The sequence below is a fragment of the Chanos chanos genome, chromosome 9 (assembly GCF_902362185.1).
Source record: "Chanos chanos chromosome 9, fChaCha1.1, whole genome shotgun sequence".
Taxonomy (NCBI): Eukaryota; Metazoa; Chordata; class Actinopteri; order Gonorynchiformes; family Chanidae; genus Chanos; species Chanos chanos.
Genome location: NC_044503.1, coordinates 8008223 through 8031743, shown reverse-complemented (window position 1 = coordinate 8031743; position 23521 = coordinate 8008223). Strand labels below are relative to the sequence as shown.

Below are 23521 nucleotides of genomic sequence, written 5' to 3'. Positions count from 1 at the left end.
CCCCCCCCCCCCGACGCCATGGTTTTGGACTCATCTGAACAGAGTGATTTCCCCACCACCTCCCTTCCCTTATCCTGTCTCTACAGCACTTTCAGAAGCACAGTGGTCTGGTCAAGACAGAACATCCCATGTCCAGACTGAGGAGGGGGGGGGAAGGGGAGGGGCTAGGACCGGGACTGGTGTTTATCTTTTTTGTTTGGTTTTTTTGGGGTTTTTTTTGTATTTCTTTAAGCCCAGTGACGGAGCATTTTAAACGAGCGGAAAAGACACCAAAGGACTACCTTTCCCACCCTCTCACACTCGTGCTGCTTCCATGTTACAACTGGATCCACTGTGAATTTTTCATGCTCTATATATATATATATATATATATATATATATATATATATATATATATAATATTTTCAGGAAGGTTCTTGTGCCTGTTCTTGTGCCCCACCCCCCTCCATCTGCAGATATATACATGCTTATGCAACTTATGATGAAGGTTATTATGTCTGACATGATTCAGTGGAGATTTTACACAAAAGCTGGTAACCAGCGCAGTTCGTGCCTGACTCCCATCTTTCATACGTTGCGAGGTTGTTCAAAGCCTCTAAATTCCTGCTGTCAGTTCACAGGTCTTTCCCTTGAACCCTATGGAATTGTCCGTTTTTTAAAACTCTTTGTTCTGGATTGGCCTTAAAATAACAAAAAACTCAAGATGAAATGCACTTCAGTATGGAGTGCCTGAAGAATGTTAACAACCCAGAACGATATTATGGAATATGAATTTGTACGTAAGCTCTTTCTGTAATTGAACATTCAAATTCCCTCGAAGGGAATTGGTTAAAATATGTGGGGGGTGGGTTTTTTTTTTTTTTGGATGTTATTTATCTGGCTACATGCCTCAGGTCCCCTCCCAAAACTTGTTTCTTTAGTCGAAGCCTTGTAAGTCCAATTGGCATGCTAAAGTACACCGAAGAGGTTTGATAATAATTGGACAGTAGTTATGATAGTGCTGAGGTCGCTGATGAGCGGTACAATGGCTGACATCACAGTTCTGGCGTAAACATCTGTAAACATTGTCGCCACCAGTATAGTCATTAACCGTACACTAGCAGATTATTATGTGGTTATGTAAGCACATGTTTGCTTATATGTCTACACGAATAACTTGCGCTGATATCAGGGAAGTAAGGCTTTGAGCACATTCTCCCTCGAAAGAGAGCACCGCGGTTGTTCTCAATCCGTTCCGTGTATACAAATGCTAATGAATTGTTGATTTATTAAAAGAACAACAACAACAAAGAACATCTCTTTGTAGGAGTTGCCAAATAAGTACATTGTTGTTAATGTAAAGAGGGGACAAGGTGACCTTGAAAATGATTTTAAACGTTTCAAAAATTAAAAAAAAAAGAAAAAAAAAAAGAAAAAGCATTCCACGAAAAAATCAAAAATTTAAAAAAAAAAAAGTCTTCCAAGGAAATGTAGCTGTTTGAGTATGTGTGAAATAAGTTCTTTAAAAAGTTTACTTATATTTTATATGTTTATGGGTAACTCCATATCAGATTGTGCCACACTGATGTGTTTAAGCTTTGATAAGCTTTTTGTTAAGCTTATTTTTTGTTTCTTTATTCTAAAGCAGGTGCTGTTGAATTGTTCAGGTGTAACACCTTTTTTTTTTTTTTTTCTTTTTTAAGACTTTTTGTTTTTTGTAACTTTAGTGTTCATGAATTGCTGTTGTGAAAGGTTGAGTTATGTGGGTGTGGAAGGAGAGAGAGAGAGAGAGAGAGAAAGTGATTTTTAAAAGTAGAATTGGAGCAGAGAGAGCCTGAAGAAGGCAATGCAAATTCTTTTTTTTTTTTTTTTCCTTGTCTTTTTTTTGTTTTATGTATGGTGTATTGGCAGTGATTTCTGTAGAATGAGTATGGCTCTTTTTCTTATCTCAAATGTTGGTGACTTGCATCAGATCTTTTGACTCACCCAGGCCACCGTTGCCAAAGTGACCACATTTATTACATCATATGCTAGACACAAGTATCATCCAGAATTTTCCTTGTTCCCCTAGCATTAAGTCACCAGTAAGTGGGATGAGTCGACAAAGTATATTATTCTGTTGAATGTTCATGGAAGGTTGCAAGCACTGCAGTTTGGTACTCTGGAAAAAAAAAATGGAAGCCCCCCTCTGTTAAAGGCTCCATAAACTTAGAAAATAGGACACTGATTGTAATCTTTTTAAATCTTTCTACAGATGCATCTTTTGTGGGGTTTTCTTATGTCTTACAGTAAGACTTACTTGAATTGTATATGCAGCGGTTTCCTCGTGTTCTGCTGGGGGAATCTACCTTGCTAAATCTAAAAAAATCTGAACAAATGTATTCATGAGCTGACGTGTAAGGCAAACCTTTTTGGTGGGAAAAACGCTATTTCTACCACTTTTGATTCAGTATTTTATTTTTGCCTTTATTCTGTTCATTGTACTAAACAAAAAAAGAAATGTCCCCAGATTGGGCCCAGGTTTCCCCGTAAGGGCACACAGAAGTTAAAGACACTTTGTGTGTGTGTGAGTGTGTGTCCTCACAAATCTGGTGTACTGTCAAGCACACCGCCACTATTGTTCACATATGTTAGTATGAAAACTGCCTTATGTTGGTGGAGATGGGATATGTTGTCTCATATCTCCTGAGTGGGTTTTTTTTTTGAGAGGTTTGTTTTGCTGTCTTTTTAAATGGGGAAAGCATTAAGAAAATTGTCCTTGTTTAAGGGTCCCCTTCCAGCAAATAGATTTAACTGTGGTGTAAAGTATTTCAGATACTGATCAAAATAGGGTTTAAAGTGCACAAATATTTTTTTTTTTTTACTATTGATGATCTGTGATCCTCTAGCCATGTGGCTGCTGGTTTTTGAGTGTTATTGACGCTCATGGTTTTTTTTTTTTTTTTTCTTTTCTTTTCTTTTAGCACTGTTTGTCAATTTTCTGTCAAGTCCAAAATATTCATGGGAAGAAAATTTGAAATAATTTCTCCTTGGGAAACATATTGATTCAGAGAAGCACTTTACTGTACCACGTGACTGATTTACAGTTCACTCGAAGCAAAATTTATGACTCTTCTTGCAGAAGTTTTTGTATTTTTTTCTACAAAACAAAAAACATTATAATAAAATACTTTGAACCACAAACATTGTTGTCCTTCTGCTTCTTTCAGCTCATAACCATTCCAAAGTCACCACGTGTTGAAAACTAATGGCTGTTGTCATATTTTGGTGGTTGTTTAGCCAATAATACTGCTTTCGGTCTTTTGGGGAAAAATCAAGTATGTCAGTACCCACGTGTCAGAGCCAGCAAATAACACATTTGATACCCAGAAGGTCTGCTGTTATCTGAGTTTGAGCTCTTTTATTTGACATGACTGATTAGAAGTGATGGATATTATCAAGCCCAAACAGGTCACCTGATCTAAAAAGTCACATGGTTTTGCCTCACTGAGTAAACATCAGTTTTGGAACAGGATGAGGGTTTTCATTTGAACTGGTCAAGACCTGCTGCAGCATGGCATCTGATGCAACCCTACTGTAACTGCGCTTCATGTGGTGGTATCCAAGGAGACGCTACAGTAGCAGCCAACATGCCCAAACAAGAGAATGGGAAATTCCTACCAACCTGATCATGTATCAGCTCCCTCTAGTGTACGTTTTTATTATAACACGCAAAGGCAAGTTCATGCAAAACACTTTTATTTGTTCAAAATACAATAAAAATATTCCATAGAAATCAGGTTAAATTACGTTAACATACCAATTAAATGTTCAGCAAATACATAAACTGGGTTAAAATGTCAAGGATTGAATGTTAAGCCACAGCACCTGCAATAAATCAACGAGACCTTTTTCATGAAATTTTCAGAGATGAACAGATGGGCCTCTATGAGGAATTGCCTTAATGACGACCCCCCCCCCCCCAAGCCATTTTAAGCTGTGTGGGTCATTCCTGTTTGTTTGGCATGTGACTCTTCTCTATCTGTAGGGATTTCTCTGATGAAGACTGAGCTGGGCTTTCATGGTCTGTTGTGTCTACAGTGCTACTACTGTGGGGCTTTATCAGAGACAGGTGCTTGGGTTTAGGTCGGCCATCACTGACGGCTTCAGGTGCCTTAAACATTCTTTGAAATTCATGGTTCTCGCGTAATTTCATCTTCTTCACTTCACGTTTCAAATCCTCTTTCCGTACATCGGTCCAGCCCTGCAAATCGGGCACGATCGCCTGACTATCATACGACAGCCCGGAGGAACCCTCGCTCTGGTTTACCCCGGGTGCTTTGGGCATGAAAGCAGCCACTGACCTTTGCACAGTCAAAGGAAGACCCCACAAGTGCTGCATTTCTTACGTTTTATGTGGGACTCTAGGTTCTCTCTGATTTCTTTGCTGAGAAATGATAACTTGGCTCCTTTCAAATGGAGCTCTGTCTTTTTCAATGCGGCCGACTTGGGCCTCTCCGCTACTTTGGGTTTCATGAGCTCTAAGGATTGCGTGTAAATTGTAAACAACCCCAGCTGGTGCTCTAGACGTTTCCGTCTCAAGTTCATCTCAATCAGGCTAACGGCGTCCTCGTGCATGAATGGGACATTTTTTCCTCTCGAGAGAGGGGTGTGTGCCCCTGGCTCAATGCGCTCTCTCAAAGGATTTTTGTTGTGAGAAGACTTCCCCTTACATGACCCATCAGCAATTTTTGCTAATTTGATTTCCAGGCCGTTGCTCCTTTCGTTCACGTTGTCGACGTCTTTTACGTTTGGTGTGATTTCCTCAACTGTTCCATGGGTCACGGTCCCCTGGAGAGGGACAGAAGTGTTATCTGTAACACTGGGACGGGAGCATTCGTCTTTTGTGCTCTGACAAGAAACTGATGACAGATAGGTTTCATTCTTAAGCTTCTGACTGTTGATATGGGACCAAGGCTGCGTTGTGTCTCTGGATTTAGGGAGCTTGGAACTAAAAGCTCTCACAGATTGCAAGGCGAGCCTTAAAAGTTTCCATCGACGTTTTACCAGCCTTTTCTTAATGTGCATCTCCAAGGCCCCTCGGATCTCTTTTGACATAAACGGAGTGTCCGCACTGGTGAAATCTATGTCAGCCGATGGTGATCTGGCTAAAACTCTGGCTCCTGTCTTCTCCAGAGACTCGGTGTAGAGAGTTGGCAGTCCCTTCAGGTGCTGCAATGTTCGATGCCTCAGGTTCATTTCCAACAGATTTGTTGCTTCATCTCCGAGCATTTTCAGTAAAAATGATCTCTGAGCAAAATCTGACCTCTCTTTAGCCGCGCTCTTCCGCGCCTTCTTATTCTGGCTCTGAACCGGTCCGTGGATCTTTGCGATTGGGATTTTTGAGCCCGGTCCAGTGTATCTCTGCTTTAACAGGTCAGGCATCCTGGTTTCAAAGAAAGCACGCTTAGCTTTAAAATCACTGCCGCTGCTCGAGACGTGGGACCAGCCTAAAAGACCGTCAACCGCTGTGGGAGGATTCTCTGCACTGCAGGCGTGTTTGGGAGACATAATCATTTGTTGTTTCAGTCTCTCAGGGAGTAATCTACACATTATTTTAACGAAGAGAATGGCTAGTCTCCAGCACTCGCGTAAGAGACTCTTACGAACGCCGACTCCCACTGACTGCCTCAGTCGTGCCACTGTTAGGTTCAGATTGGATATTCCAGTCTTAGCATCCTCACATTCTCTACCATCAGTGGAAACTGGTTTGCCGGGTGAAGTGACAGGGCAGGCACGGTTTGTTGCGACCAGCTGCTCGGATTCACTCTCAAGCGGTGGTAAACTGGCTGAACTGGAATGCAGGGAGCATATGGAATGGAGAGAATTCACAGAACCGCACGAACCACTCCACTCACTGGAACTCTCCTCGCTCTCGCTGAAAGTGTCCTCTCCTGATTGACTGACCTCAATCTGAACATTAAGGCACTTGCCACCATTATTACTGCATAAATGCATAGATCTACATTGTTTGCAGTCATGTGGAAGAATGACATGAAGCTCCTTCTGATGTTTGTGTTCATCTTTAGAAGAGTTTGGGTGATAAATTTGCTTGTTACGGGACACTGTAAAGACTTCAGAGCTCTCAGTATTGCTTAAATTGACCCATGAATTATAGTCCGGTGCGTTGTCTACGCTAAAGATATCCACCTCTTCCAGCAAATCAGTAAGGTACATGCAGTCACTGTAAAATGTGTATGTGTCTGCAATGATCTCCTTTAATAGGTCTCTGTGAGAGAAGATAACACAAAAGGTCAGACTTGCTCTCAAGTAGAAACAACAGCCAGTTACTACATCCAGCGGATGCTAACACTTAGCCTTTACTGAGATTTTCCCTCTGAGGCTAGTTTCTTTGAGTTTTATTTGAATTGTAAATTAAATAAATATTGATATTAAGACTAGACATGAACCAGTGTCGTAAAATTTGAATTTTAGCATGACTTACTCATCAAATTCATCGTAGTCTTCATCCTAAAACAGGGAATACGTATCATATTTCCAATGTCTGTGCGGCGAATCAAAACATAATAGTTCAGTGTTAATGCTAACCTCTCTCACCCCATCAGATTGTCTTCGTCGACGCAATGAACACAAGACGAGGACCACGGAGAGGAGGCATACTATGAATTTCAAGAGAAGGGCCGCGTCAAGATCCACGAAGTGAAGATGGGATGGCACGTAATCCTGAGAGCCTGGGTTATAATTTACACCAGTGGACATTTCAACAGCAACTCTTTAAGGGTGCATTCCATCCTTTCATATATTCGCCTCTTAAACAGGATTTGCTGACAGACATCATGTTTGCTGCCTGATCTACGAAACAGTTCAAACGGAAAAACAACATATCTTTTGTTGAGTTTACAGGTATATTTCAACAGTAGAATGTTAGGGAAATCCTATAGTGAACGGCAGAATTTCGCGTCATTTAAAACGCAGATATTTCGGTAAATAAAAACTTTGTGTAAAAGCAACAGGAGACTGTTCACCTTCTTAGTTGTAGTCTATGCTGTTTGAAAGTTCTCAGGAACAGAGAGAAAGTAAATCCTAATTACAACCCAGTAATGATTCAGTCCTTTCGTTGGTCACATCCGTTTATCTTTATCAGTATAATTTACCAACCTAGGCCTAGGTAGTGAATTAGCAAGGGACATTAAGAGACTCTCCCAGCAGAGGGCAGCAGTTACTGTATCGTAGTAACTGCCTGGCAACGAACGCTGTGTCTTACTGCAGCGACGCCGAGGATAAGTAAAAACTAACTACGGCGCTTTTGTCATTAGTCCTCAGTTTGTGGAGCTCTATGGCCGTAGTTTACATGATTCACTTTACAGTTGTTCTTACATAATTAAGTGATCCTCAAGCATTAATTAAATCACTGTGAGGTTCTTTCACACACTTACATTAATTTACTTTACACATTGCACAAATCTTATTTAACGTGAGCACTCTGTGTGCTTCATCAGCATCCTGTGATATTCCTTTTACAACCAAAGTATTACCACCACGAGTACTATGAGAATGACTCCTACGATTAGATTAATTTCTTCTCATTTGCATAACTCTGTGGTTCACTCATAACAGGTTGTGACAGCTGCCCTGTGTTGAATATTTTCTTCTTCTCATATAACATGTAGATAGAAAATTTGTCCTGACCAGTTTTTTAAGAACCTTAGGCTGGGTCCCATTTCAGGGAAAGCCACCCTCAGAAGCAACATGTTTAATTAGGCATGTACCATTTCAAGATATCATAAAATGCTCCGACATGTTCTAGGGTGCCTTAATCTGGTTGTTCTTGAAGACGTGTTCTCATAGTCCACAATTTTCTCCCAATTCTGCCCGCCAGTTAAATATGGTGTAACGCTAGCTTAGTAGTTTTTACCAAATGCACCACCTTTTGGACATGTTCCAGTTTATATATGCAGCCCCACAAGACTACAAAGGACAAAGGCACCAAGCAGCTGCCAATGAAATGGGAAATACCCTTCAATTTCTTGAAACTACAATTAATGATTCGACTAAATTAACAATTCTTTTGAAGATTATCATTAAGAACTGCCTCAGCCATTGGGAAAATCCATCATATCTGGGCAATTATATACTTTGTTAGTGCACACATCTGTACATCTTTAAAATGAACAAATACAAAAACTTCATGCAAAACGTGTTTTTTAATTGGCCAAAATAGCCTTCCTTCCATAGAATCAAGATCCTGAGGACAAAATAACATAACAGTGAGCAGAATGTGAAATGTAAACAAAATGAGTAAATATGTGAGTCAAATGTATATTAATTTGTTTACCTTTTAATTATTTGGCTGTGAGGTAAACAGGCGGTGGATTACACATTTTTTGCTGGATGTGGGTCTCCAGGGTTTTCCTGATGTCAGAGACTGGTAAGGTGGCCGGGTCTTGGAAGTCACCCGACTGTGGTCTGACCGAAACAGTCCCAGGGATGACTTTGGTTTCCATTTTTTCCAGAGACTGTGTATACAGAGTTGGTGTTCCCCTTAGGTTCTCCAACCTTTTTTGTCTCAGATTCAGTTTTACTAAATCAGACGCCTCCTGTCCAATTAATTTAAGCAGAAAGGATTTTGACTGTTCTGAGGATGAAAACACTGAGCAAGATTGATTTTGGGCACTTGGTGTCTTGGCAAAACCTGGTTCGACAGTGGAATGGGAATTCTCCGTAACTGTGGTACTAGCTCCCTTGTCTCGGTTATGACCCTGACAAACTGAGAAGGATCTTATCGTTGCGGTGCCATTTGCCCCGGCAAACTTTGCGTTCATCAGAACAGGCCCCCTGTTTTCAAAGAAGGCAAGCTTGGCCTTAAAGTCCGTCTTTCCTCTCCAACCCAAACCGTCATCTTCTGCTGTTCTGGCATCATGGGAAATCCAATCTCGTTTGGGAGACACAAAAGTGTGCGGCCTCATTCTCTTTGAAAGTAACGCGCATACAATCCGAACAAAAAGTATGGCTCGTCTCCAGCGGTTGCGTATAATTCTCCTACGATCATCAACCCGCCTCACCTGTTCCACTCTGGGAGGCAGGCCACATAATCCAGTCCTGTCATCTGCTCCATGTCCAACATTACTCCGGACTGCCTTACTTAGTGGTTTGACGGAGAAGACATGATCTACTTCATCCGGTTGACTGGATGTACTCTCAACTGGAAGGAAACTGGAGGCTCTGGAGCTGAGAGACGATACAGTGGTGAATGATGTCATGGAGTCACAAGGGCCCTTCAACTCCCAGGCCCCGCTCCCACACCCACTGAGACTTTCATCGTCAGACTGACTGGATTCAGTCCTGATGCTCTCACACCTGGAAACACCATGACTGTTGAAGCTTGTTGGTTTGCAGTCACATTGGAGAAAGACCTCTAGCTCGTCCGATTTGGGCTCACCTTGGCAGGTGGTGTCATTGTAGAATGATCGAGATGTATTAGGGTTTTCAGACTGTCTTGGTTGAGCATCTGAACTGTAGTTGTGTGCACTGTTCTTGCTCATTGACATTAACATGTCCAATAACTCCATATGGTGTATGTAATTACTTTGCATCATGGAAATTTGTTCTTTGACATTCTTCAACAACTTTCTGTAAGAAAATGACACACCAGGTACGTAATAGGTATTGCAATACTGCGCTATACTGTTCCTAATAATTTAGGCCAAGTCTGTTAGAACAAATGCAGACAGTAAAAACAGTGAACCTGCCCCAATATAATAAAATATTAATTTAACAAGGCTTACCCATCAAAATCTTCGTCGTCTTCACCCTTAAAATAAGACACATTTGGTAGTTACATATAGTTATGCGGATTAGGCCGATAGAATCAATTATTATTATTTTTTTATTGTCTCTAAAATATCTATGATTAAATTCTCACCCCCCATACTCCGGCGCTTGATCTGCACTGTCCAAATAACCATAACAAGATCAGACCCAAAGAAAGTAAGCATACTCCGGATTTACAGAGAAGAACTGTGTCAAAATCCAACAACTGGCGCTGTAACGACAGACTGTCATCAAAGCCTAGGTAGTAGTTTGCACTATTCATGATGACAAAAAAAGGCTAGATGATTTCCTTTTTCTTCATCCTGTTTATAGTTTCTGTCTTTAACAAACGACACATATCGTCTAATGATATGCTAACTGTCCTGTGTGTTAACAAAAAGAACGTAGGTTGTTGAATGGCTGTTTTCAAATAATTCTGTGACATCACCGTTAGATGGAACGTTACCTTAGTCTAACAAATCAGGCCTCTCTGCACCACAGTTGGTAACATCATAACTCTTTAAAATAAATATGTGCGATATATATTCTAAAAGAAGAAACTCTGAACAGAGTTCAGAAATGCGCATATCCACTTGGTACCAGCCAAATCTATAATCTATGACCTATGACAGCTGATGAAACCCCGAAACATTAAACCTGTCACTCCCTGATAAGCTGCGCGTTTCTGCTGAGCACACCTGTTAATGGTTTGATCAGGCTTCGTTAAGTGAGTTCAGGTGTTATGAGGCGGATAAAGTTCAGGCATGCGCCGTTGTCGTGTTTGGTTTAATACTTCTACGTTAGTTGTGATGGCTGCGGTGATTTTGGCGCGTGCTTGCTCGGCTACTGAAAAAAACAATATCGCTTAAACTTCTTTACTTAGATCCATACCCAACACATTTCTGGAGCATTTTTTCCACTAGCATGGTAGCACGAAACCGAAGAAGCTTCTAGCATGCACTTAAATTGTTAAAACGGGCACTTGTGCCAGGCAGCAATTACTGTCGTGATAATTTGACTAAATTCATTCGTGAGTATGGAAATCTGTGTTGGAAATATTTGCCTCTGATACACATTGTCTATTAGCGTTTTATTTACGTACTCTTCATGTGTACGTTGTGTTCCAGGCAATTGTATGGTACTTTTATACTGAAATTCTCGCTGTAAATTTATGGGTTTTAACAATGGGACTCTTGGTCTACTGTGGTACCTGGCAGCTAAAAGTAAATTTACCCTCGGTTATTTTCTCGCTTTCAATGTGTACATGTTCAAGGTTGCAGAGTCCAAAATAGAGTTTAGCCTATTCCCCGCTGAAAGGCTCTGAAACCCCACACTCCTCAATGCAATACAATAAAAAATCACTTTCGTTGTCTTGTGTGGTTTTTTTTTTTTTGGTTTTCTTTTGTTTTGTTTTTTCTTCACTTTCGGCTTAGTGAGGTGAAACTAGAACTTTCTGATTCCACACTAAAGAAAAAGGAGGGTTCATAAGGGAATCAGTAATATGAATTTAATTTCCAGCGAGAAAACTTGATGAAACACATGCAACAAGTTTGCTGATTAGAGAATACGAGAGGAGTCCATTGATCGGACATGAATATTTTTGTTGTTGGTAAGACCTCGTGTTCCTCAGTCCGGTATGCTCTTGAGCGGGAGTCGAAGGCGAAGTTTCTCATTTCACCACGGCTCGAACCATCAGGCAAATGGCTCGCTTGCTATGTGACGTAAAAATGCGACGCCCTGGGCCTTTCTCGTCATTCTTTGTGCAATAAAACATGGCGTCGTAGGGACGCTTGTTATTGTCCGATAGAAAGTGGCAATATAGATATTTCTCCGGGATAACTTGAATTTTTGAAATCTAGGGATTAAAAGCCATCTTTGGTTCTTGCAAGTGACTGGGGTTATGAAAAACATTAGGGGTGACTATGTTGAGATCCACCGGTTTCTTCCGAGGGATTGACTGCCCGTTTTACTCTGAGAACTATAACGGGAAGCTCGGTAAAAATGGGTGCAACAGACCCTACTGTCACTTCAGACACAGCAAACATGGACCTGCGTCTTATGCTCTGCAGGATATCAGAAAATCGAAAGAGGTCTTAACTGATCCAAACGGTGAATTATATCTTTTTTTCCCTCCCAAACTCTTATCTGTGGTAGTGTCTACCGCTAACTAGGCTAACAAGCTAACATAACATTCCATGTGTCGTAATGTAAATAGGCTGTATATATAATCATTTCACCATTTTATGTCTATATTTTGAAAGCTGTTTCCAATAGTATTGACTTATGCGGGGACTGACCTCTGCAAGAATACGGGCGATGACCGTGGCTTTACCATCTGTCTGATATAAAGATACACTGTGTTAAGCACTAGTATACTATAGACGTCGGTTTCCCCATTGTCATAAATCATTTTTACGTCCGGTGCCTAGGACCACATCAGTGTAATCTGAATCATCATCATGAGCACAGATTAAGGTCTGACAAATATACAATTAAACAAATAACTGTACTTGAATGCCTGCCTTATTCCTCATTTCAGATCAAGGCTATGATCCATACAACCCAGAGGTAGTGAGACCAGAGGACCAATACAATGGGGAGTCTTCGTCAGACCTGGCGACCAGCACGGGTGTGGATTTGGGTTCCATGGAGCTCGAACAGGTCAACCGTGCTATCGAGGCTGTCCGCAACGAGGTGGAGAGAGAGAAAAAGAAGCTGTCTCAAATCGGGGATCAAAAGTATGAACCCACCAGCGCTCCCGTTAAAGCGGGATCTAAGACGCACGCCCAGTCCCATCAGGGGTACGACCCAGGAAGTTATCAAATGGCCCAAGCCAGTGATTACAACCCCACACCTTGCTCCAGCAAATATACTTTGGACTCTGAAAGCCAGGGCAGCAACAGTAACTCAATGGAGTACGTGCCCACAGCTGTTACCAAGACAGCTGTAAAAAAGCCTGCTGTTCCTCAGAATTCTCGTGCTGTGTCACGTTCCTCCAGTCCCCAGAACTCTGCTTCGAAATCAAAGTACACACTGGACAACGCCAAGCCTCCAACCGACATGGAGTACGACCCTCTTTCCAATTTCTCTGCTAAACCAGCCATGAAGGGTAATAAGGACAGGAAGCTGTCCTTAGAGGGAGAGGGTCAGAAGAGACGTCTTTCCACAGAGAAAGCGAAGCGGGCGACGGAGGAGGAGTACGTGCCGACCGCAAAGAAGCCGCGGCAGGCGCATCCCGCCGACGCCCCAAAGTACACCCTGAGTCTCTCCGAATCCGACGAGGAAAGCTCCGGAACGGAGTACCGACCCACCTCCTTGAGTCGCCTGCAGCGTAGGAAAAGCAGCACAGAATCGACGGAGGAGAATTTGAAGAAAACGGCGGGAAGGGCTGTCGCGTCTTTACCAAAGCACCAGAGAAATCAGGATTACAAGCCAGATTATAGCTCGTCAGACGGTGACGGCGAAGATTTTAAGACGCAGGATGGCGGTAAAGAAGCGACTGAAAGAATCGGCCAGCCGAAGACGAGCAAAACAGAAAGAGCGAAAAAAGAAGAAAAGGACTCTTCTAGAAAAAGCGACAAGAAAAACAGTAGCGGTGGGGACCAGTCAGTGAAGAGATTAAATCAGGACGGTACCAAGAAAGATAAAGGTCATACGAAAAACACAGAGGAAAAGAACAAATTGAAAGAAAAGTCTACGGAAAACGTCAGGAAAGAAGGAAAAGAGGCGAAAATCGGCGACGGCAAGAGCGCGAAGGCCGAGAGATTAAAAGGAGACCACGGCCATAGGGAGAAAGAAAAAATGAAAAGTGACTCTAAAAAGCCCAAGACGACAGACAAGGGTGAAAAAGAATCTTCCAAGTCCAAAGACCAAAGAAACGGGAAACACGACAGCGGCGGAAGAGAAAAAGAGAAGAAGAGAAGCAGCCAAGGGGGGGGCGGCACCGGTGGAGGTGGCAGCAGCAGCAGCAACAGCAGCAAAGAGAGAAGCAAGAAGAGCAGCTCGGGGCTGGAAAGCAGAGGGGCCAACCCCGAGAAAACCAAACAGAGGTCCCTGAGTCACGTCGACCTGTTCGGGGACGAGAGCGGGGAGGAAGATGATCAGCTGGTGAGGAAGTCAGCGTCGGCTTTCAAAAGAGGAAGCTTGATAAACAACAAGAGGAAAGCTTCCGAGGTCACGGCCTCCTCCTCAGAGGATGGAGGTTCTGAACACGACAGAGAGGATCGCGACGCCGACGAAGATGATGACGATGTCGACGTCGATGAAGGCGGCGTGGACTACTCCCGGCTGCAGGACGAAATGGGCTATGACTCCGACCCTATGGAGGAATGTCTGAGAATCTTTAACGAATCCAGGGACGTGAAAACTGAAGACAAAGGCAGACAAGCCAAACAGGTACCTCAGAGGTGTTTGTGCTTTTGGAAAATTACAGAGTATATGGGGTCAAAGCCCATAGCTTACAGCTGTCATCATACTCTTTGTCAGCATCCAGTTCATGTATGGGACAAAACCAACCAGTCTAAGGATATGATACAGTGTTTGGTTCTGATATGACACCAGGATGATAGGCTGTGTTTTCAGTTTCTGCACTTATCATTGGTCTACAGTGTCATTGTCAATTAGCTGCACTTATCAATGATCAACAGTGTTTCAAAGAAACTTCATGATAGCCATCTAGGGAGTTATTAATTCTGAGCTGACGGCAAGTGAATTTTTTTTTGGTGTGTTTTTATGCCTCAGTCGCTGCATCACAATTGGTCTTCAGTTTTTCCCTTCTGTCTATTTTAGAAGGAGCCGGAAGAAGACAAAGAGACAGAGAGCACTTTAACCACTCTCTTCCCAGGCCAGAAAAAGAGAGTGTCCCACTTCAAGGCCAAAGGAAGTGTAGGTGTTCAAATACAGGACTTCGCTACTCGTTCAAACAGTTAACTCTTAATTTATCTCTTTTGTATATGCCCAGAATTCTAAATAAGACCCGTCTTTGGTTGTCAGTTGATAAACCGCTAGTGCACGTTTTTGATGCACAGTTCAACGACTTGGGAGTTTAAAGACGAATTTATCACGCCTTTTTGTCTCTGCGCAGACCGAAACGACACGGAACCCCGTGGCCCTTCCCCAGCGGAGGTTAACCGCACAGGAGATCTGTTACCAGCGCATGCGCATAGCGCAGCAGCAGGCTGCGCAGCTGGCCGAGGCGGTAAAGACCGCGACCCCGGCGGTGAGTCCCGCCTCCAGTTTCCCGGGAGAGAAAAGAAGAGTTGCACACCGGCCTAACGCTCTAGCTTCTTCAAAACCTGGTATGAAACTTTTCAGATCTCGCGATTGAAACTGTTCTCGTTGAGAGCATAGACTTTGAAATCTTAGGAGATGATGCTGATGTCTTCACCGTAGGTCTGGCTGATTCCAAAAAGTCTGGCAGTCAGGGGTTAGCGTCTACAAAGGCAGCGTCGGGTCAGCTGTCTGTGAGGGCACACACTTCTGCAGGAATTCTCTCAAAGACTACGTCCACCGCAGTCCAGAAGAGAGTAGCCCATACACCCACTCTGAAGGTACTGAAAAGCACATGTTTATGACTGTAAACCACAGATTGTCTTTACGTCCTTATGTGTTGTCTGTCATGATAAGACTCTCTCTTTCTCTCTCTCTCACTCTCTCTCTCTCTCTCTCTCTCTCTCTCTCTGTCTTTCTCTCAGAGCTCTTCAATGAAGCGACCCGTCATCCCCGCAGAGTTTGGGGCTAAGGTGCCCACAAACATTCGGCAGAGATATCTCAACATCTTCATAGACGAGTGTCTGAAATTCTGCCCGTCTGAAGAAGTGGCTTTTCAAATGGTATGTGCTGACCTCTTAAGCCTCTCTCTGACAGTTTCCCATATAGTCACGTAAAACAAAACAAAGCAAAACCAGATCAAAAGATGACTTCTATACTAGTAGATTATGCTTGTACACAAACATTTCTTATTAATATCGATATGAAATATATATTAAATACTGCATAAGCAGTTTTAGATCATTAGAACATTGGAACATTGTTATACCTGTCATGTATTTGTTTGTTTTCAAGAAGAAAAGCTCACAGTTGCATAGGTTGCTCCATAAATATAGACTGTGTTTCTGTTTAGTGATTACTTCATTGCTGTTACTTTTTAAAAATCTATATTGCAGTGAACTGGTAGTGTTTTACTGTAACCAGTGCAGTAAGTTTCAGTTCTCTGTTTTTTCAAAGGCTTTGGATGAGGAGAAGGTTGTGTATGACAGAAGCAGCAGTAAAAATATTTATCTGAACGTGGCGGTGAACACGCTGAAAAAACTACGCAGCAAGAGCAGCGCCTCTCCCTCGCCTAAGACAAGTATGACACACACACACACACACACACACACACACACACACACACACACACTCACTCACTTGGAGAGCCTTTGCATTATGATGCATTACAAAGCAAATATTCAATTAATTTTGACTGTACATCTTTCCTGCATAGTGAAGAACTTGCAATACTGTGCCTGAAATTGCTTTCAACTTCAAAGTTCAAATATTGATTTTTTTTTTTTTTTATTATTATTATTGTCTTGCCTATTTGTTTTTTACTATTCGAACGTATCTGTTAAATATCCATTAACCACCGAAAGAAATGAATACTAATCTCACTAACGTGGAAACGTCTAGTTAATCAGTCAGCGACGGCTGTGTGAGCCGCGCTGTTTTTGGGGATACATCGTCACGGTAACGAAGACATTGAAACAAAGCGGGGTGTGTCGGTGACTGTGAGTGTGACCCGTGCGACTGTTTCACAGAGAGCCCGGTGACAGCGGTGAACAGGAAGGCGCAGTCGCACGAGGACGTGCTTGGAGGACGTCTGGCCGCTAAGACCAGCTTCACGGTCAATCGCACAGGGAAGCAGCAGGAGCTAGAGCTCAGAGGTAAACGAATCGCCCAAAACCATCCGTGAATACATAAACCCAAAACCCGAGCCAAGGCCTTTAGACGGGGCGTAACGAACTCAGCTGCAATTAGCGATTATAGTCATTTGTGACGCGTCGGCCCTTTATCACGTTGTCACTTTAACTCTAATTTAGTCAGCAAGGCTGGTCCATAATCTGAACATTGAGTCCTAAAGTCTGATGTGAGTCAGTAACTGATTTTTGTACAGGTACGGAACTTGAATGGTTACGTTGAACTGTTTCGCAAGAAAGTTCAAACCTGTTTTCCTGTACGTGTCAAAAAGCTGAGTTGTTTTGTTCGGCTGTATAATGACAGGATGTGGATAATGTCATGCTCTCTTTTTTTGTTTCCTCTGAAACTTGTTGTTGTTGTTTTTGTATGCAGATGATTGCTTCCTGGAGTTATTAATGCAGTTTCATTAGAATAGCATCGCTAGGAAGATCTGTGATGGTAAATAACTATCTCAAATTTGTGTGTGTGTGTGTGTGTGTATGCATGCATGAATGCGTGTATGTGTGTGTGTGTGTGTGTGTGTGTATGTGTGTGTGTGTGTGCATGTGTGTCTGTGTGACTCAGGTGCCAATCTGTACCGAAAGCTGAAGGAGTACGTAATGACGGAGGAGCAGCTGCAGGAGCACGGTTACCCCAGGCCCCACCCCGATCGCCCGGGCCGCGCCCTCATTTATAACGTCCCCGAGAAAAAGAACCCCGACCGTAAGAGAATCCTCCGTCACGCTCCCTAATCTTATCAGTCACGATCTGATCAATATGATAACTAGCTTTTCTTATGAAGATGTGCTGAGCCTGCTTGAGCCAGTAGAGCTGGTTTTGGTGTGATTGGCTGTACACTCGTAGGTCGGGTCATTCTGCTGTGAATTTCCCGTGGTCGCCTCTGTTTGTCTGACTGAGGTTTCCTCTCTGTTCGCTCAGCCTTCTGTAAAGTGTGCTGTCGATGTGGGGCTGAGTATAAAATCAACGCCAACGGCAGCTGTGTCCGAAAGGAAGAGTGTCATCATCACTGGGGGCGACTACGACGTTACAGAGGTGTGTGTGTGTGTGTGTGTGCGCGTGCGTGCGTGCGCGCGCGCGTGTGTTTGCGTGCATGTGTGCACGCTTATGTCCATTCGTTTCAGGAATGACTGATATCTAGTTCTTTGTGTTAAATGTTGTTAAATCTCTTGAGCTGTGTTTGTCTGAATCCAGTGTGTTTTATTGGACGCTGTATCTGCCTCAGTCTCTGATTGAATCCTCTGTGTACCTGCAGTGCCTGGAGGTTGGGAGACCCAGTACAACTGCTGCTCTGGTTCAGTGGGCTCACTAGGCTGTCAGGTGGCTAAGGTAAGCCTCATGCCCAACCTTACAGGACCTCCAGCTGTGGACTCAATGAGTCATGTTGTCCTCCTTCTAGAAGCTCTGGTTTATCATTATAGGTCCGCCCCCCCCCCACATAGCATCATTTCAAAGAGAGTTTATGCAGTTAGTTTCTGGACTTTGGCACCAGAGGGGACAGTGCACTCTTTCGCCAAAACTCCTGATTTCCATTGCCAGCACCTGTCACTGATGACCTGTAACCTTCCAATGATTTTAACGAATTAAACTTTTAGGAAAATCAGGATTCATTTCCAATCTGTGATCACATGACCATTATGTTAACGTGTGTCTTCTTCCCCGACGCAGCAACATGTGCAGGATGGGAGAAAAGAGTCTTTAGACGGCTATGTGAAAACCTTCAGCAAATCGTTACCGGCTGACGGTAACGGCGGCGTCTATGCCTTGGACTGTGAGATGGTGAGAGACCTTTGACCTACACTAACCCCTCCCACCCCTCCACCCCCCCCAAAAAGGAGAATAGATACATGTTTTATTTGATTTGTTTTTATTTGAACATTTTCATTGTTATGTGTGTTGCCTCTTTTCTTTCTAGTGCTACACAAAACAAGGCCTGGAGCTAACCAGAGTTACGGTCATTAACTCTGACCTCAAAGTCATTTATGACACGTTCGTAAAGCCCGAAAGTAAAATAGTGGATTACAACACAAGGTAAATACTTACACTTAAGCCTATATCATTTCCACACGCTCCATACGTAAATGAAGAGAAGGAATCGATTCGAATTTGGATTGGTTAAGACAAAAAAAAAAGTTTTATTGAAACACTGTATATTACAGTTGTATTATAAACTATTAGATCCTAAAATCGTCAGCATTGTATGTTTTCTGGCCTGTTTAGGGGTTGCTATGTTGCGTACTGTACCTGTCTTAAGTCACAGCTGTACAGACCACGTATCAGGCTCATGTTCAGATTGTTCTCATTAAGGTCTCTCTCATCGTGTGTGTGTGTGTGTGTGTGTGTGTGTGTGTGTGTGTGTGTGTGTGTGTGTGTGTTTACGTTTCCAGGTTTTCGGGCGTGACTGAAGAAGACTTAGAAAACACCACCATCACTCTGCGTGATGTGCAAGCCGTGTTGTTGAACATGTTCAGTGCTGAGTCCATTCTGATTGGACACAGTCTGGAGAGTGATCTCTTTGCCCTCAAGGTACTTCAAACACTCATACATACAGCGAGACTCACACATACAGCGAGACTCACACATACAGTGAGACTCACACATACAGTGAGACTCATACTTACAGTGAGACTCATACATACAGTTAGACTCATACAGTAAGACTCATACATACAGCGAGACTCATACATACAGTAAGACTCACACATACAGTGAGACTCATACTTACAGTGAGACTCATACTTACAGTGAGACTCACACATACACCAGGACTCACACATACAGTGAGAGTCGCACATACAGCAAGACTCATACATACAGCAGGACTCACACATACAGTGAGACTCACACATACAGCGAGACTCACACATACAGTGAGACTCACACATACAGTGAGACTCATACTTACAGTGAGACTCATACTTACAGTGAGACTCACACATACAGTGAGACTCATACTTACAGTGAGACTCATACTTACAGTGAGACTCACACATACACCAGGACTCACACATACAGTGAGAGTCGCACATACAGCAAGACTCATACATACAGCGAGACTCACACATACAGTGAGACTCACACATACAGCGAGACTCACACATACAGTGAGACTCACACATACAGTGAGACTCATACTTACAGTGAGACTCATACTTACAGTGAGACTCACACATACACCAGGACTCACACATACAGTGAGAGTCGCACATACAGCAAGACTCATACATACAGCAGGACTCACACATACAGTAAGAGTCGCACATACAGCAGGACTCACACATACAGTAAGAGTCGCACATACAGCAAGACTCACACATACAGCAGGACTCACACATACAGCAAGCCTCATACAGACAGTAAGACTCATACATACAGCAAGACTCATACATACAGCAAGACTCATACAGACAGCAAGACTCATACAGACAGTGAGACTCAAACATACAGCGAGACTCACACATACAGTAAGACTCACACATACAGTAAGAGTCGCACATACAGCAAGACTCATACATACAGCGAGACTCACACATACAGCAAGACTCATACATACAGTAAGACTCATACAGTAAGACTCATACATACAGCAAGACTCATACAGACAGCAAGACTCATACAGACAGTGAGACTCAAACATACAGCGAGACTCACACATACAGTAAGAGTCGCACATACAGTAAGACTCATACATACAGCGAGACTCACACATACAGCAAGACTCACACATACAGCAAGACTCACACATACAGCAAGACTCGCACATACAGCAAGACTCGCACATACAGCGAGACTCATACATACAGCGAGACTCACACATACAGCGAGACTCAAACATACAGTAAGAGTCGCACATACAGCAAGACTCATACATACAGCGAGACTCACACATACAGCAAGACTCATACATACAGTAAGAGTCGCACATACAGCAAGACTCATACATACAGCGAGACTCACACATACAGCAAGACTCGCACATACAGCAAGACTCATACATACAGCGAGACTCACACATACAGCGAGACTCACACATACAGCAAGACTCACACATACAGCAAGACTCAAACATACAGTAAGCGTTGCACATACAGCAAGACTCATACATACAGCGAGACTCACACATACAGCAAGACTCATACATACAGTAAGAGTCGCACATACAGCAAGACTCATACATACAGCGAGACTCACACATACAGCAAGACTCATACATACAGCAAGACTCATACATACAGTAAGACTCATACAGTAAGACTCATACAGTAAGACTCATACATACAGTAAGAGTCGCACATACAGCAAGACTCATACATACAGCGAGACTCACACATACAGCAAGACTCACACATACAGCAAGACTCATACATACAGTAAGACTCATACAGTAAGACTCATACAGTAAGACTCATACATACAGCAAGACTCATACATACAGTAAGACTCATACATACAGTAAGACTCATACATACAGCGAGACTCACACATACAGCAAGACTCACACATACAGCAAGACTCATACATACAGTAAGACTCATACAGTAAGACTCATACAGTAAGACTCATACATACAGCAAGACTCATACATACAGTAAGACTCATACATACAGTAAGACTCATACATACAGCGAGACTCATACATACAGTAAGACTCATACATACAGTAAGACTCATACAGACAGCAAGACTCATACAGACAGCAAGGCTCATACATACAGCAAGACTCATACATACAGTAAGACTCACTCATACAGCAAGACTCATACCGCAAGACTCATACATACAGTGAGACTCATACATACAGTGAGACAAGCCATGGTTGGGAATAGCACAGCACCTCTTCATGTGCTTATTGTCTGTGTTTGCTCTGTTGGTGACACAGCTCCTACACAGCACGATTGTGGACACAGCCATCGTCTTCCCTCATCGGCTGGGCTTGCCCTACAAACGAGCCTTACGCAACCTCATGGCAGACTACCTCAAACGCATCATCCAGGACAACGGTAAGGCTGTCCTGTCTGCACAAAAATAACGAAAATCATCATCCAGGGTGCTATGTGAGAACAAACATTGAATTCTGTTGTTTGTTTTGACTAAAATGTTGCGTTTAAAGGATTTTTGGAGTGTGACAGCTAGTTAACAGACAAGACAGAAAAGTTGCTTGTATGTGTGTGCGCGTGTGCGTTTGTGTGTGCATGTGTGCGTGACTGTGGGTATACACACATGTCTAACTCTTCACTATTCTCTTTTCTCCGGCGTTAGTCGAGGGGCACGACTCGAGCGAAGACGCCAGCGCTTGCATGGAACTCATGATGTGGAAGATCCGGGAAGATGCCAAGGTCAAGAGATGACCTCTGACCTCTCTGTTCTCTCTCTCTCGCTCTCTCCACCTGTGTCGCTGTAGACAGATACAGACTGAAAAAAAGAGAGAGAGAGAGAGATAAGCAGACTGTAATACTCTTGGCTTCTCTGCTGGACTGTGCTCTACTAACTTGCAACAAGCTTACCATTAGGCTTAGTACCAGTGGATCCAAGAGAGAGATGGAGAAGGGATAAAGCCTAGGGTGACACCACTGCTGGCCACCGATGGAGGACTTTGTCCGATTTTGACCAGTCATCGGGGGGGGACACCTCACCATTGCTACTGTTCCAGAAAACTAACCAACCGACCTTCTGCGGTCTCCGACCAGTGTCTCCAGTCACCTTCTGAAAAGATTTTGCCTTGTGCCCCCCCCCCCCCCCCATCTGCCAGTCTTTAACTAAACGAAAAAAAGATACTGATAAGAGAAAGAAAACTTGAGACAGTTATGATAGAAAGAATTATATTTTGCTGAAGACTGGACTCCTGTGCTCATTTTATGTTTGGGTTATCCCTTGGTTCTGCATTGAAAAGTCACCAGTTTTGGTATTAAGACACAGACTGTTAACACTGTAGACTTTTGAAACCTTGCGTTGTCTGATTTGGATATTTAAGTTATAGCAGGAGAAGTTTCAGTGCCAGGCTATTAAATTCCCCCCACCTACCTTTTTTTTTTTTTCTTTTTTTTTGGAGACGTCGGCATAGCATCACCACCCTCCTTGATTGAAGTCTAGATACTGACACTTAACTTGAAAAAAAAACAAAATTGAGCGAAGTGCACTTTATATATTTTAAAATAACGCCCCTCGCCTATCACCGCCCCCGCCCCCCTCAGAACTGCCCACTTATTTCAGTACGTCAGGTGGTTTAATCATGAAAAAACACTCGTACTATAATTAGTACTCGTATTTCATGAGATATTGTTTACATTTTTGAATGTGTTGTTGATGGTTCACGTATCTGGTGAACAAAGTAAAGACTTGAAGAAAAAAATAAATAAATAAAATAAAATAAACAAAAAACTGTAATAACGTGACTAGGTTTTACAATATTTGTCTTTTGTTATGGAGAGACTGTAAGACAGGAATGATCAGTGTTAAGTCGCTGGAAGAGAGAGATTCTTTATTCCGGTCTGTCCTGTAGTGGAAAATCAAGATGTACTGGTTGCATGGGAAGCAGCTGCCTATGTTGTAGACTAACTTTAATTTAGATACGGCGTACAACTGCCCGCTCCTGTATGTACCACTGTAGACAATAAAGGACAACGCTCAGTTGTTATTGATCATATAAGACAATTGTATGGTGTTTGTGTGAAATATAACCACACAAAACAAAACAAAAAAAAAAACACCACGTGCTGTAAATGTGCTGTATCAAGTTTGTTTTTATATCTGTTCATTTTTTTTTATTATTATTATTATT

At 42.8% G+C, this 23521-nt stretch overlaps 1 protein-coding gene across 1 annotated transcript; it reads left to right on the top strand.

Moving 5' to 3' along the window:
* Positions 1-11710: 11710 nt before the first annotated feature.
* On the top strand, positions 11711-22173 carry rexo1 (REX1, RNA exonuclease 1 homolog). The gene is made up of 16 exons (XM_030784530.1): positions 11711-11898; positions 12329-14184; positions 14578-14673; positions 14873-15086; positions 15181-15338; positions 15483-15620; positions 16015-16138; positions 16587-16712; positions 17311-17448; positions 17665-17778; positions 17999-18072; positions 18412-18522; positions 18659-18774; positions 19131-19269; positions 21623-21743; positions 22003-22173. The coding sequence occupies exons 1-16, from the start codon at positions 11712-11714 to the stop codon at positions 22089-22091; spliced, it is 3801 nt and encodes a 1266-aa protein (XP_030640390.1). The 5' UTR covers position 11711; the 3' UTR covers positions 22092-22173.
* The last annotated feature ends 1348 nt before the right edge of the window (positions 22174-23521 follow it).

Excerpts from the sequence above, each read along its gene's own strand:
- rexo1 (XM_030784530.1), top strand. The coding sequence starts at position 11,712 with ATGTTGAGATCCACCGGTTTCTTCCGAGGGATTGACTGCCCGTTTTAC. Across the intron at positions 14,185-14,577 it reads AAGGCAGACAAGCCAAACAG|AAGGAGCCGGAAGAAGACAA; the intron begins GTACCTCAGAGG and ends TGTCTATTTTAG. Across the intron at positions 18,073-18,411 it reads TAGGCTGTCAGGTGGCTAAG|CAACATGTGCAGGATGGGAG; the intron begins GTAAGCCTCATG and ends TCCCCGACGCAG.